The 17,062-nt window shown below is 36.7% G+C and overlaps 1 protein-coding gene and 2 pseudogenes across 5 annotated transcripts in view; 1 reads left to right on the forward strand and 2 right to left on the reverse strand.

Annotated features, from left to right (window-relative positions):
* OCLN (occludin) overlaps nt 1–17,062 on the reverse strand; it is a 47,343-nt gene that overhangs the window by 14,456 nt on the left and 15,825 nt on the right. For all 5 annotated transcript variants that reach the window (XM_011372744.2, XM_023538160.1, XM_011372745.2 and 2 more), the window contains exon 5: nt 3,319–3,464. In XM_011372744.2, the coding sequence (XP_011371046.1) occupies nt 3,319–3,464 (146 nt within the window). The remainder of the gene's footprint in view (nt 1–3,318; nt 3,465–17,062) is intronic.
* Nucleotides 2,652–2,770, reverse strand: LOC111747178 (annotated as a pseudogene).
* Nucleotides 6,124–6,237, forward strand: LOC111747163 (annotated as a pseudogene).

Genomic DNA, 17,062 nt, shown 5'->3' on the forward strand with positions numbered 1-17,062 from the left:
TTATATGAACCAGTGAATTCCTACAACTTGCACAATAGTCCTAACAGATTACTCTACCGGCCTATTTGCTACTACCAAACAATGGTCTCATTTGGCACTCTAAGGTTGTCATCTTGCCTTGAAAGATGTCTGCAAGTGTCAACACTCAACTTCCTTGATTTATTAAGATTAATTCACCCTGGGTATAGACAGGATAGAGGGAGTATACCTAACAGAGCTCTCACAAATTTACTAAAAAGGGTGAAAAGTCAACCATCTTCAGCTAAATTTTGCTGTCTCCTAATCCAGGATAAATTCTAACTGCCTTGAAATTCCAAAGTATAGGACATTACAATGAGCAAAAGGAGCCAGACACAAGAGTAATTACCATACGATTCCATTTTATAAGAACCCCAATAACAAGCAGAACTAATAAATGGTTGACAAGCACCAAAATGGAGCGGGGTATCGATGAAGAAAGGGCATGCGACAGCTTTTGGAATGCTTGAAATGTCTCTTTTGGAGTAGCGGAGGTTACTTCGGTGTTCTCATATGTGAAAACTCATCAGGCTATATATTCAAGATTAGTGCTCTTTACTGCATGCATGGTATGCTTTTGGGGAAAATAAATCTTAGTCTTGAGATACCTTATCCTTAACATGGACCTCATACATAATGTTCTCATTCTAATTCCTTCTCTATCTACTACAATAGCAAGTAGAAGTCCTTGTGGGTCTAGTAAACTTGTGGGTTACTAGAACCTTCAAAAAAGCCTGAGGAAATGTGATTTAATGTGCATCCCTACCTCATCTGAGTAGATGCACTCTGAATGCTCCATAGCACTCATACTCTGTCATGGACAACACCTGACAATTTCTATTACTCCCGAGAGGCTGCAAGCATCACATCAGGTGCTGTGGGAGATACTGTAGCATTTGTATCCCTCAACACCATTCCACTTCTCCCCTTCTTTTCTTTTTTAAAATTAAGCATCACATTTGCATTTCTGAGACCTTCAAAAAAGTTCTGGGGTATAGATTGGGAGTATAAATTGGTACTTTTGAACACATCTATCAAAATGAAATACTCCATTTTCTTTAGCCCAGCAATGCTGATTTTGATATTTCTTCTTCCAGATACTTTCATGTATGTGCAAAGTGATAGATGTACAAGTTTATTCCCTATAGTAGTTTGTAATTGTAAAACGTTGGGAAAAACCGTGCATCGATATGGGATTAATAAAATAAATTACTGATGGAATATTATGCAGCTATAAAGCAGATCAGTAAACTTTTTGTATACCAATATAAACAATCTCCAAGATACACTGCTAATAATGCATTTAATATGCTAGTATTTTTAAAGGAATAAAAACAATATATACATTTGGCCAGCATATTTATTTAAAAACAAGCTCTGGAAGGATATAAAAGAAACCAGTAACAATAGCTGCCTCTAAAGGAGAGGAAGTAGGTACCTTTCGCCCCTTTTAAATTTTACATTATCAATGTATTGCCTTAGTCAAGAAAAAATTAGATTTCTAAATTGTTCCAAATGAATTTGTGAAAATATGGAGGATAAGGGAGAATGCCAGTCTGTTTCCAAATTCCATTCCAGGATAATAATAAAATCTATTATCTTCAAAGTTAACTGATTCCACAGTTAACTCAGCTGCTGGTGTCATCTAATGGGGTTCCAGGCACTCAAACTGTATACTCAGAGTGGATCTCTATATGACCCGGCCCACAAAATGAGGGTGCAGGGTTGGAGATAAAACTTTGAAGCAACAAAAAAAGGTTTCCAGCAGAAAACTTTTACACCTTGAACTTAGAACAATCAAATTAGCTAAAGGGAACGTTTCTTTTTTTAGTCTATAAAGAAATTTGGAGTTCTAGAATTATATATAGCAACACTAATTTATCATCCTTAGGTAAAAATTACATCCAAGTCCTCAGTAACACCTCCAACATCCTTCTCTCACTAGTCATTAGGCTTTAGGGCAAACTAAAACCACAAAGGGGATACCATTTCAATAACTACAATGGCATGAACTCTAGGCCAGAAACTCACTGTGAAGATTTTTACAATATACATAAAACAGAACCTAGAGGCTTTATCAGCAATACGGAGGATTTAGCACAGCAAAGGAGATGTCAGAAATCTTGAATTCGAATGAAGTCTAGTTTAATAAAAATGTATGTGGATAGGATAGCTGAATTGAATAATAAGCAATCTTCTCTTTCTACCGAGGAAAGAGTAAAAATAGGAAAAATGTAAAATGAAGTCATTTTAACCAAGTTGCTAAATTATTTAACATTATGAAGCTTGAGGTATGAAGAAATGATTCTTTTTCTTGTCTTAACTAGCCTAGAAACTTAAACTTTTGAACTTTCCAGTCTTAAGTCAATACTTAGATAATATACCAGTTCATTGTGGGTCAATGCTTGGACATAACAAACCTGCAGATAATCCTCTGACCACCCCCTAAAGGACTCAGGACATGACCAGACCTCCAGGTGCCTATCCTCCAGACAATCCAGACTGCTCGACATCTGACTGATAACTATGCTGGACCAAGGGCTTCTCCAAGGGCTAAGAACACAGGACTGATTATTCTCAAGGATGTGACTTTTACTGTAAGAACTTTTAACTTTTCTTTCTTTTTTTTTTAACACCTACAGCACCTGGTCTTCCTAGGTGGTCTCCCATCCAAGTACTAACCAGGCCCGACTCTGCTTAGCTTCCGATATCAGACAAAATCGGGCACATTCAGGATGGCATGGCAGTAGACAAACTTTTCTTCCTTATTTGGAACATTTCTAGGTTTTTGCCTAGCTGTGTTTCCAGTCAGCAAACTCTAAGACCCTTGAGTAAATTTTCATCATTTATTTCTAGCCAAAGCCTCCCAATCTTCATGCTTAGTCAACACTCTTAATAGATCTAATAATAATAGGCAAAAGGAGAGACTGGAAAATGCACTTAGCTATGCTATCAGTCAGCAACATCCTTTCACCTATACCTAAACACAAAGCCAGAAGTAGGAAATAGAACCACATTCCCAGAGCGAAAGAGCCTAACCTCCCCTTTATTTATTATATCATCAAGAGAAAAGCATTTTCATCTTAGAAAGGGAAGAGGACCCCACCAACTCACAGCCCCAGCCTCCTTATCTTCCAAGTAACCCTAGGTGTCTATGTACAATGCAAAGATCAGTCTCTAGCCTTTATGTAAATTGTTGGAAATTTTTTTTAAGGCAAATGATACAACACAGCAACTGGCTTATAAACATGTGCAAATTCATTTTTTAGACTCACTCTATCAGAAGAAAATGCTACTTACGGTGTTGATTTATAGGAAGACTCTGGATACGACCGCTTGTCATTTACTTTACCATTGGAAGAGTAGGCCGTGGGACTGTATACCCTCTCCACATAGTCAGAAGGGGGAGGAGGCATGTCTTGTGTGCCGGCAGAAACATTTTTAACCTAAAGAAACAGCCCCAAGAGACACAGGTATTATTTAACCTGTAATTTAAAGGGAGAAGAAATAAAAGAAAAAAATATAAAATGATCTAATATTTGTTGGGCTCATTAAATACTATTAACCTGTAATGAATGCCTTGTTATTCTTAGTGTTAAGAGTCAAATTGGTATTTTTGCAAACACATAAATGGTACTATTAGTTTAACAAGTCCGGAAGGAATTTCAAAGAAAAAAAAAATCCCAGTTACCTGATTCTCATCCTGATGTGACTGGTAAAATAATTACCCATGGTAATTGTTCTTCCCCCGTATTAGGAGGATTAATCTCATTTTATTTAGGCTAGGTCTGTGTTAGGATGAGAATTTTAATTTCTAACAAGTTCTGAAGTAGCTGTTGTTATGAGCACCATACTTGAAATACCACTTTGCTAGGACAAAGTACTTTGGTTCTTAATGCATTCACCCTAAACTGGAATGTTAAAACCACAGAAGAAATTAAGTAGCTCAAACTGATCTCTGCTATAGCTCTTTCATGAGATTTGTTCACTCTCCCTGCCATACACAGTCACAACATCGTTGCCTTCCCTCTCTACTTTCCTATTCCAGTCTGAGATAAAAGTGAACTTGTCCTAAGAAGGAATATGTATTAGAAATTATACTTTGCTAACATGAAAAGTTTCCCATAGAACCTTTGGGAGAAAAATTTAAATATAATAAGCATAGCCAATTAGATTCCCAACGTTGTTAGAGTTCACGAAATAGATCTAACACTTTAAATTTCACCTAAAAATCTTTACATTATCTATTACTCTACAATTAATAAAAAAAAATAACTGCTAATCTCAGATAAGTCATTGAATTGTTGTTTCAAAGTAAAGAAATAAAATAAAGTGTGGGGAAAAATTAAAAATAACTCCACAAATTATTTCTGTGAAAAAGAGCGACTTTTCGAAAATAGTGAGGGTGGGACTGGTTTAGCTTGATGATGAGGGCAACGGCGTCCGATTACCTAGGCTTACTCCAGATCTGCCAACTAAAAGCTCTAGGGAGCCTCGGTCAGCTCATCTGCAAGAAATAGGGAAGCTACCTACTTTATAAAGTTGTTTTGACAATTAAATGAGATGACAAGGTATCACATTTAGCACAGTGTCTTTAATGAACATAGTAAAAACTCAGAAGATGTTGGATTCTGGAATTAAAACCATTGGATCTAAACAAAGAATTTTTAAAGTATTTGAATGTGACAGCAGACTTTTAATTGGATTATTTTGCTATTATGAATCCTTGCAATTAGGTTCGGTATCAATACAGTGTATTTTCCTGCAACGCACACACTTTACGTCTTGTTTTCGGTTAAGCATGGCATTACAAAGACGACTTGCTCCTTTCCTATCACTGCAATATCACATACCAAGGATATTTATTTATCCACCCCTCTAAGTACATAGAGGCCTTTTTGATTGTTTGATATTCCCATGAGTCGGAAAGGAATGGAATCATTTCCTCCTGAAAGTGGAGCTTGGCAGCAACTGGAAAACCAGTAGGTGGGTTGCCAGGGAGTGTGCTTAGATCCCACCACAGGGGGGACGGGTGGGAACCATTCTTAGCTCCCACTGAATTCCTTAGGACTTGACACCATCGCCAAGCTGCAAAGGCAAATGCTCTGCCAAGCCAAAGGTCTAATCTTATTCTGGAGACTTCATCGGAGTTTAAAAAGTCTTCCTTCTCTTAAAAACCCACTTAACATTCCTCCAGGTTCTCTCCTCTTCACAACTTTAGCAGAGTTTGCAAAGCTGAAAGATTTCCTATGGACTCTGGCAAACTGGAAACCAAAACCTTGCAAAAAAGGTGCCTGGGTGTCCTTGTAGAGACATTACTGCTTGGAATGGAATGTCCTCCCTCCTTTCTTTACCAGCTAATCCTTAATTAGGCTTCAAGTCTTGGCTCACTACCAAGTAGTGGTAGTGCCACCACCTCCTGAAGGCCTTCCACCTGTGGGTGAGGCACCTACCTACCTGTCTTCCTACCTCCCCAAGCACCTGTGCATACAAACCTCTCACCAAAGCACTCATGCACTGCGGAACAATTGTTTACACACAGTATGATGGCTTGCTGCCATAGCTCTAACTGCAGTAGGTAGTACACTGTTCTTAAAGCCACCACTGTCTGCCTGCTTACAATGTGCCCAATGCTGACCTGATAGATCATTTAGTAGGTACAATCTTCCAGGTAAATGGTATTATTCCCTTTTCAGAAATGAGGAAGCTATGGCTCACAGGGCTAGACCACTTTCTCAAGGACCTACATCTAGTAAATGGTAACATGGGATTTACATTAAATATAGGACTCACTCAAAGGCCTCTGCTACAACCCACTGCCTCTCTCTGAGCAGTCTCCTACCTTCCTCTCTGGGTCCCCAAAGCCCAGCACAATACCTGGCACAAATCAGGAATCCAGAGTTTACCGCATAAAGGTTACCTCTATCTATTACCTGCGATTGACTTCTAACATCCAAACATCTCATCAAATGAGCTGCTTTAAGGTGACCTTTATCTCTTAGAATCAGCAGGACTGGACTAGTTTGTTCACTGACTTCACCCTCCAGCACAGGTCTTTTGTTACTTAAACCTTTTTTATAGATATGCACAAAAAATCCTGAGGCAGTGCTTGCTTTGGCAGAATATATACTAATACTGGAACAATATAAAGAAGATTACTTATTAGCACAGCCCCTGTAAAAGGATGACATGCACATTTGTGATGACTTCACATTTGTAAAAAAAAAAAAAAAAAATCCCAGATAGACTCAAAGATGAATAAGAAATAGCGTATGTCCTTAAAAAGAGCTTAAGAGTCTAGAGGCAGAGGCAAAACATATTTGTAAAATAAGGAGTAAGGTCATTTTCTTTTCTTTTTTATGCGTCACTTTAAAAAGCTAAAATATTACTTTATCAAACAGTACCAATGCAAAGTAATGATAAACCTGCTGCTTTGAAAGGACAGTAGAAGAGAGGGGGAAGCCCCAGTGAGGGTGACCTGGTATTAGTAACTTACACACGGAGTCCTCACCCTGTGTCACCTACTATGAGAAAAGGGATTTCTGAGCTTCACTGTTATTACTGATAGGATCTCCAGCCAGCCCACAAAACTGAATGATGTAGCTAATGTTCTTTTAAAAAACACAAATAAAACCTCCGCTATTTTAATAACCATAACACATAAAGTGTGTTTAAAGATTTAGAACCTGAGAAAAACTAGCCTTAATTCTAAACAGCAAATGGTGAACAATATTCTTCAAGTGACTTGAGAACAGCTCTAAGAAATTAGAGGCAGAAGCGAAAACACAAATTAAGGAAATTTGTCTTCTACTAAGTTTGAGAGTCAATCATTCCAGAAACCAAATGCTGGAATTGTTGATCTCCAGCAGAGGGGACCCTGGGTGGCTGCTCTAGTGCTCCTACCCCCAGGGCCTTCACAGAGGAGGGCGCTGCAGGCAACAAAAATCCACAGGGCTGAGCCCAAGCCACTTCGCTTATCTGGGATCTGCTTGAGGAGTTCCTCTTCTTAGTGGCACCCACGCCCCATATGTAGAACATAAGACAGCAGGAGAAAAGATGGACATGCTGAGGAGAAATACACCTAAGCAACCAAAGAATGACTCAGATTCACTCTTGAGACTAAATTCAATAAGCACTCACACAGACCTTGCTTAAGAAATACGAATAATTTAGGGCAAGTCGCAGGAAAAGATTCATATTCCAATCAAGAAAAGAACTAAAGTGTTTCTGAAATGTCAAAATGAAATGAGATTTCTGGTCAAGATGGAGAAATGAAATATTGTATGCCAACTGTAATTGAAATTTTTTTTAATTATTATAAAAAATGAAATGAATTCAAGTGAAATAATTTCAAAAAGTCTTCATGGGGGTAATTATGAGGATAAAATTTTATTCAAAATTGAATTACACTCAGAAGTGTTCTGCTTATGTCACTTGTGAAAAAAACTTTTGTAACATCTAACACTCCTTTGAGAGTTAATGAAAACATCCTAAATCCCTGTGGGGTGCCAAAAGGAGAATAAAGAGGGTGGCTCTAGAGCAGCTCTCCTTCAGCACCTGTCATCATTGTGCCTTCCTCACCTGGGACCAAGATGGATCTACACAATCCTGTGTGTGAATGCTACTGACTCATGAGCAGCCTCCTACCCTGACCCCTGTAAGTCAGAGATGGAATAAAAAGGTCAAACATGTTTTAAGTCCCTTCGAAAGAAAATCTCTCCCCCAAAACAAAGTTTGGAGAAAACGCTTCTCTCCATGCAAAACGATTTCATATGTTATTTGGAATTAAGACAAGCAAAAAGGAGTAATGACAGCCATTCCCTATGTTGGTCCTTTCTTCATTCCTAGTTCACATAAGGGAAAGAGTCAGGCTAGACCTGCATCCGATTGGTGCAGCAATTTGACAAAACGTTATCTACCTCTAAGAATGAAAGTGAAGTTCATCTGTTGAGTATCATGTGCCAGGCAAAAACCTGACCTTGTTTATTCCTCACCACTGCCCAGGTAGACAGAATTATCTCCATTTTCACATGAGGAAATTGAACCTCTATAACTGAATTAAATTGCTCAAGGTCACGCAGAAGGTCATGTGGTAGCAAGGAGATTTGAATCCTGGTCCACCTGGCTGCAAAGCTCAGCTTTTTCTCACATAACAAACTGCCATCTCAGTAATTTAAATATGACTTCAGGTACCCATCTTGTCTGGCTACTGCCTACTCCCTGTAACAAAGGGAATAATTCCAATTGCATTAACTCCTTACCACGCCCTAACGAGATGTGACGTATATCTATTTTGAAGAGTTTTACTTGCCTATTAGACTAATGTTGTAAGAGCAACTTTTGACACAAAATTACTATGAATATGTGCTTCAGTCACCAGGTGCCTTTGTTTAGGTCAGAGTGTAGGAACACCACCCTCAAAAGGGAAACAGAAGGGCTTTTCCTGCTTGGAAATTAAAGTGGAGAAAGACATCAGACATCAGAGGGAGGAGCACCTTAATCTCAAAGTACCATCTCCAGTTTTACAACCAGGGCCCACCTTCGCTACCCTTGCACTACAAGTTCTCAGAACAGTAAGTGGTCCAACTTGTTTTTCCTGTTTCCTGATATTTTACACCCACAGATGCTTTTCTGACATAAGCCTCAAAATTGCCTATGGAAAGTTCCCTCAGACTTTCCTCTCTCCCTTTAGTCGCTTGCAGGCAGATGTTTCCAAAATGTACTAATCCCACAAATGAAGAGATCACAGACTAGGTTTGAGTAAGTCAAAAAAAGAAAAAGTTCTTATCGGAACTTGTAGCAAGCTTATAAGCTTACAAGAGGAAAATTAAGTTAAGGTGAAATCAATTAAATGTACTTATATTTTGGGTACTATTACTCCAGTTCCCTTACTCAAGCTCATCATTGCAAATGCTAACAGCTGTTACTCGAGCTAAAATTTATTGGGCATTAATAAATTATGTGTGAGCACTGACTGACATAAGCCCTTTAGTCACTACATCATCAGCATATCTGTAGAAGAAACTTATTTTCATTTATACCTGAGGAACCTATTAAATAAACAAAGTGATTAGCTTGACCAGAGTCAAGGAAACCAAAAGCTCCCCAAGGCTGACCACAAAGGACAATCAAGGACCCTGTTCCTTTCTCTACACCCGGCCAGCTCATTCTCACTAGCTTCTACCTTGGCAGATAAATGCTACATAAATGTTACATCACAATGTCAAAGCCTTAGAAACTCCCAGAAATAAAACTACCTGGATAACAAACATAGCTTTTAGATTTAAAAATAGGATCTCATTTAACAAATTTCATTTACTACTTGGTAACAATGGAGAAAGAAGTTTATGGCATTTTCTCTTCAAACTTAGTCTATTCCTGTTTCTGACATAATTATGTGGCAATAACAAGAAAAGGTGCAAATTAGAAGACATGTAGAAAATATTCATCAAGAACTGGTATGATCTGTACTAGAGATAGGCACTTCACATGTATATTATCTCATTTAATTTGTTACCTTTAATAACTAAGTACAGTTGACTTTTGAGCAACACAGTGGGCTAGGGGTGCCAGACCCCTGCCCCCCATCAGAATTCCACATATAACTTAAGTCAACATTCCACATATGTGGATTCCCAATTCTATCGGCAAAGAAAACTGAGGCTCAGAGGATCTCAGAAGGAAAACACACACAAACACCAAAAAACACAAGCTCCAATGCCAAATATAATACTTGTCCCCCTGATTAGTATGTCAGGTCAGAGACGAATTACTGAAGTCATCTGCAAACCTCAGTTTCTCCTGCTATAAGAAATAAACCCACATTGCAGTTAAGACAATAATAATTAGGCAGCTGGCCTATAATGGTTACTTAGAAAAACAGTGGTTCCTATATTTCCGTCCTTTGTTGTGACTTTTTTTTTTAATCTTTGTTACCAAAATTAAGACATGAAACCCAAACCTAAGTCAGCCCGATGTCCGACACTGAAAAGTGCACTTAGAAGGCAGAGTCTAAACTGCTAGTCCTGACTCATCATGCTACCTACCACCCACAAGCCACCACCTTTTCAGTGTGTCCGCCTCGCAGGTCTTCAGCTTCCTTCAAGTGAGTTCACCGAGGTAGATTGAAGGACCTCACCCTAAAGTCCAATGTGGCTCTCAGATTCTGCCTTTTTTTTTTTTTTTAAACTTTATCAAAGCCAAATCAAATTTTATTCACAGGAGCTCCTGAAACTGAAGTTATTAACTTCCAGTTACTATTTCACCAGAATACTATAGGTAGCGATAAAAACGAATCTCAAGTACACATGTTTTATAATCAGCTCTTTAATATTTACCATAGGTGTGTGATTTTCCAAAGCCATACCCTAATTATAAGTATTTACTCTAGAGAAAATGAATAGGTATGTCTTGATATTTACATTTCTGACTTTCTGAGAATGCAGGTGGGAGAAGAGAGACTTAAACACAAACATTAACACAAAATCCTTATCTTCATGGGCTAAAGTCCTTCCTAACTCAACTGGGGCACCCATGGCTGAATGGTCCCACCTCGGACATTCTCAGCATGCTGGCAGGACACAGCTATTCAGATCACAGTCCCCTGGCCTTGGATAAGGACCAGCTTAAGGAGGGACAGACAGGGACTGAGCAGCATGACATTTTCCTGGGAGAAGCCAACAGAGTGCTGAGGGACTCTGGGGTGAAACAGGCACATTCAAAGCTGCTCAGAAACTCTTTCTAAGCTATTTAAGTTGCACTTTGAATTTAAATCTGGTCGGATAACCACAGAAATCAAAAATAAGGAGGCAATTACAATTAATTCATGTAGTGCGTGTGCATGTACAGTAGTCCCCCTTTATCCGCGGTCCCACTTTCCACAATTTTGGTTACCTGCAGTCAAGTGCAGTCTGAAAATATGAAATGGAAAATTCTAGAAATAAACAAGTCATGTTTTAAATTACACGTCATTCTGTGTGATGAAATCTCACACCATTCCGCTCCATCCTCCCTAGGACGTGAATCAACCCTTTGTCCAGCATATCCACCTCACTTCTTCTCATCCCACAGGTATTGTACCATCTCACATCATCACAAGGTGAGTACAGTACAATAAGTTATTTTGAGAGACCACATTCATATAACTTTTATTACAGCATATTGTTATAATTGTTCTATTTTTACTTGTTGCTAATCTCTTATTGTGACTAATTTATAAATTAATCTTTATCATAGGTAAACATGTATAGGAAAATACGTAGTATATATAGGGTTCAATTCAGTATTATCTGTGAGTTCAGGCATCCAGTGGGGGTTCGTGGAACGTATCCCCCGCAAATAAAAAAGGTGAGACTGTTGCAGTACACAGTTTCTCTAGAAACCATCTCCATACCCCCAACACAGTAACTGCCATATGCCACGTTATGTGAGGAAGGCCCTGCCCCTGGGCATAGAGGATTAGTGTAAGCATATTCTCTACAATTAAATGTTATTAGAAAAGGTATGTAGAACCAGAATTTCATACATCACTGATGGTTGTATAAGTTGGTACAACTCCTATAAAGGGCAATTTCTCAATATCTATCAAAGTTAGAGATGTATATACCCTTGGACTCAGTAACACTACTCTAGGAAATCTAGCTTATAGAAGTACACATGGACAAACATACACAAGGTATACAAATTTAAAAAAAATCGTTTCATTGTTTGTAATATTAAACAGCAAATGTATCCATCGATGACACTGGTTACATAAACCATGGTACAACCATACAACTAAGGGGCTACAAAGTGGTAAGGAACAATCACCAAGATGCACTGTAAAGTAAAAGGGCCAGGTGAGGCAAAATAGTATGATCAGTATGCTAACTTTTGTATAAAAGAGAATGAAGTCTATTTTTTTTTTTTTTGGTATTATCGTCACAAAGTAAAACAATAAAAGGAATAAGAAACTAAGGAGAGTACCTATGAGAATGGGAAAGGATGGGGAAAGAGATCTAAAAATGGGCAAATGGGAAAACAAGGACAGCACAAAGAGATTTCTCTAAAAAACCTTTTTTTAAAAAAAAAATGTAATTCTGACCATGGGCTTTTTAAAAAAGGGTGATTAGGAAACCTTTAATCTTGCCAAAAATACAAAAATAAAAACACAGTGTCATAATGACAGATGCAACAACATAAATAAATCTCATAAACACTCTGTGGAGCAGACACAAAAGCATATAGTACATAATTCTATTTATATGAAGTTTAAGAACTAGCAAAGCTAGTTGATGTAATAGAAATAAGAGGAGTAACCACTATCTTAGGGGATACTGACTGACTGAAAAGAGGGATGAGGAAACCTTGGACACTGGAATGCTCTATATTTTGATCTGGGTGATGGTTACATGGGCATATATGTGTAAAAATGCACACCGATGTCCATAGCAGCATTATACACAGTGGCCAGGACATGGGAGCAACCATAGTGTCCTACAATAGATGACTGGCTAAAGAAGCTGTGGTACATATATACAATGGAATATTACTCAGCCATAAGAAGAGATGAAATACTGCCATTTGCAACAACATGTATGGACCTCGAAATAATCATGCTAAGCAAAATAAGCCAGAAAGAAAAGTTGAAAATCACATATCACTTATATGTGAAATATAAACCTAAAAGCAATAAATGAACAAGACAAACAAACAGAACTCATGGACATGGACTATAGATTAGTGGTTACCAGAAGGTAGGGGGTGGTGGGGGGAAGGGAGAGGTAGATGAGGTAAAGGGGGTCAAATATGTGGTGACAGAAAGAAATCTAACTATGGGAGGTGAACAGTGTCAATATATATATGCCTTACTGTTAAAGTGTACAGCTGAAACTTATTGGATTTCGTTAACCAATGTCACCATAAATAAAATTTAATTAAAAAAAATTCACCTAGCTATACAATTGGTACACTTAATGCACTTTACTCTGTGTGTACAGATATACATTACATTCCATAAAATTTTAACAGTATCAAAAATGTTTTTGAGGAATATTTAATGATGTGATAAAAAGCCTATAATATCATGTTAAATCAAAAAAGATGGAATTTTATACTGACAGGGAATAATATTTTACTCCTGATTTAGAATAAGAATAAAGAAGGAAAAGGATTAAAGAATACACCAAAGTGGTAACTCCGGGTAGTAGAATCTTCTTTATATTTCACTGTATTTTCAAAATCCTCTATAGTTACCAATTGGATTGAGTGATTGATTGATTAAATAAATGCACACACACAGAGTCATGCTCTGCATAACATTATATCAATGAGAGATTGCACAACAGTGGTCCCATAAGCTTTTAATGGAGCTGAAAATTCTCCATTGCCTAGTGACTTGTAATACTTGTAACACCGTAGCGAAATGCGACACCAGTTTTTGGTGATGTTGGTATTAACAGACCTACTGTACTGTCAGTCATATAAAAGTATGGCACATTCAATTATGTACAGTACATAATACGTTACAGTGTTAATAAACAACTATGTTAATGGTTTATTTACTATACTATACTTTTTATCATTATTTTATAGTGCACTCTTTCTACTTAGAAAAAAAAGTTTGCTGTAAAAAAGTATGCTGTGCTACACAGGCAGCAACTTCACATCTCATGTTTACTGTAGCCCTTGATTGCATTTTCTCTTGTGCTCGATTTAATCTTGTGTTGCTTTGTATAGTAACATGCTTACAGGCTGTATACAGCCTAGGAGCAATAGGCAATACCATATAGCCTGGGTATGTAGTAAGCTATACTATCTAGGTTTGTGTGTAAGTACACTCTACGATGTTCACAATGATGAAATCACCTAACGATGCATTTCTCAGAATGTGTCCTTGTCACTTGGCAATTCTTGATTGTATTTGCATTTAAAAAAGGACCAATTAGATCAGGATCAACAGTGTGTCACAACATAACACAACACAAACCTGGCCTCCTGGTCTAGAGCTGCTCTGGCCCAGTGGGCCAGCACCCCATGTGCCATGAGCACCTGACCAGTTCCAACCAGCCTGTCAAAACTACCCAGCACACACAGCCTTGACAGAAATCACTTCTACACAAGGTCACTTTTTTGAAACTGGGAGAAACAGCTGTTTTGTCTAATTCATATAAACAAACTAAGGAAGTAAAACAAAATGAAAAGATCAAATGAAGGAACAAGGAAAATGCCCAGAAAAAAAAAAGAAAAACAACAAGGAAATGAGGATAAATAATTTGCCTGATAAAGAATTGAAAGAAACAATCATAAGAATGCTCCTCAAACTTGAGAGTGGAATAGAAGAACTTAGGGAGAAGACCAACAAAAAGTTATAATGTATAATAAAAAACCAAGCAGAACTGAACAATACAATAATTGAAATGAAAAATACAGTAGAAGGAATCGATAGCTGATTAGCTAATACAGAAAAATGGGTCAATGATCTGTAAGTCAGACTAGTGGAAATCAACCAATCAAAACGGCAAAAAGAGAATTTAAAAAAATGAGCACAGTGAAAGGGTCCTCTGGGACAAAAGGAAGCACACTAAGATTCACATTATAGAGATCTCAGACAGAGAAGAGAAAAAGGAACAGAAACTGTACTCAAAGAAATAATGGCTGAAAACTTCTCTAACCTGGGAAACAGACACGCAGGTCCAGGAAGCACAGATAGTTCCAAACAAGATGAATCCAAAGAGACTCACACCAAGATATATTATAATTAAAATGGCAAACATTAAAGATAAAGAGACGATTTTAAAGGCAGTATGAATAAAACAACTAGTTACAAAGGAAAATCCCTAAGGCTATCAGCTGACCTCTCAGCAGAAACTTTACAGGCCAGAAAGGAGTGCTAGTCTTTTAAATGCTGAAAGAAACCTGCAACCTAGAATAACTTATCCAGCAAGATTATCATTCAGAATTGAAGACAAGATAAAGAGTTCCTGAGAAAACAAAAAGTAAAGGAGTTCATCATCATTAAACCAGCTTTAAAAGAAATGTTAAAGGGTCTTCTAATGTAATGCTGGCTTTGTAGAATAAGTTAGAACAGAAAAGGAAAGGCCATAACCAGAAATGAGGAAATATGAGAAAGGGAAAAATCTCACAGGTAAAGTCAAATATTTAATAAATATAGAGAATCAAACATTTAAAAAGTTACTAGGAAGATCAAAAGACAAAAGTACCAAACTCAACTTCAAAAACTAGTTAAGAAGAAATTCATAGTAATACAATAATAATAGGGAATTTTAATATCCCATTAACATCAATGAATAGATCAGGACAGAAAATTAATAAGGAAATAATGGTCTTAAATGTCACATTAGATCAGATCAAACTAAGAGACATTTATAGACATTAATTAATTAATTGACATTTATTCTGCAAAACCTGCAGGATATCTTTTTCCCAAGTGCACATGGAACATTCTCAAGGATAGATCACATATTAGGCTACAAAACAAGTTTCAAAAATCATATCAGGCATCTTTTCTGACCATAATGGCATGAAACTAGAAATCAACTATGGGAAGAAAGTGAAAAAACACAAATATGTGGAGACTAAACAGCATGCTACTAAACGACCAATGAAGAAAGAAAAGAGAAGAGAAGAGAAGAGAAAAGGTAAAGAAGGAATCAAACCAGAAATCAAAAACTATCTTGAAACAAATAAAAATGAAAACAACTTTTCAAAATTTATGGAATGCAGCAAAAGCAGTTCTATGAGGGAAGTTCTGGTCGACTGCAAGAAACAGAAAATCACAATTAAACAATTTAACTCTACATCTAAAGAAACTAGAAAAGAAGAAAAAAGAAACCCAAAGTAAGCAGAAGGAAGGAAATAATTAATCAGAGCTGAAATAAACAAAGTACAAATTGTAAAAAATAGAAAAGATAAATGAAACTAAGACTTAGTTCTTTGAAATGATAAACAAAATTAATAAACCTTCAGCCAAACTCATCCAAAAAAAGAGCCCAAATAAATAAAATAAAAAATTAAAGAGAAGTTACAACAGACCACCACAGAACTACAAAGAGTCATTAAAGAATACAATTGTATGCCAACAAATTCAACAATCTAGAAGAAATGGACAACTTTTTAGAAGCATATAACCTAAGACTGAACCAAGAAGAAATAGAAAAATCTAAACAGACCAATTGCTGGCAATGAAAGTGAAGCACTAATTGAAAAACTCACAAATAAAAGTCCAGGGACCAGACAGGTTCACGGGTGATTTCTAACAAATGTTTAGAGAAGAATTAATACCTATCTTCTTAAAGTATTTAAAAAAATTGAAGAGAAAGAAAAGCTTTCTAACTTATTCTACAAAGCCAGCATTACTCAGATACCAAACCCAGACAAAAACATTATAAAAAAGAAAATTACAGGACAATATTCTTGATGAACACAATGCAAAAATTCTGAACAAAATATTAGGAAACTGGACAGCACATTAAAAAGATTATACACCATAACCAGTAGGATTTATCCAGGGATGCGTGGATGGTTCAACATCCATAAAATCAAACAACGTGATTCATCACATTAACAAAATTAAGGATAAAAATCATATGATCAGCTGATTAGATGAAGAAATAGCATTTGACAAAATTGACAAAATTTAACATTCTTTTATGATTAAAAACTCTCAACAAAGTGGAAACATACCTTAACATAATAAAGTCTACATATGACAAATTCACAGCTAATACATTATTCAATGGTAAAAAGCTGAACTCTTTTCCTCTAAGATCAGGAACAAAAACAAAGATGCCTGCTATAGCTTCTATTTAAAATAGTATTGAAAGTTCTAGCCACAGCAATCCAACAAGAAAAAAAAAAGCAAGAAATTAAAAAAAAAAAAAAGGAAGTTCTATCTTTTTCAATATTTTCATTCGACATAATTCTATTAAATGGAAACCCAGAGACTTCAACAAAAAACTATTAGAACTAATAAATAAATTCAGTAAAGCTGCAGGGTACAAAATCAACATACAGAAATATGTTGTATTTCTATATATCAATAACA

The sequence above is a fragment of the Pteropus vampyrus genome, unplaced genomic scaffold, assembly GCF_000151845.1.
Source record: "Pteropus vampyrus isolate Shadow unplaced genomic scaffold, Pvam_2.0 Scaffold213, whole genome shotgun sequence".
NCBI classification, from domain to species: Eukaryota; Metazoa; Chordata; class Mammalia; order Chiroptera; family Pteropodidae; genus Pteropus; species Pteropus vampyrus.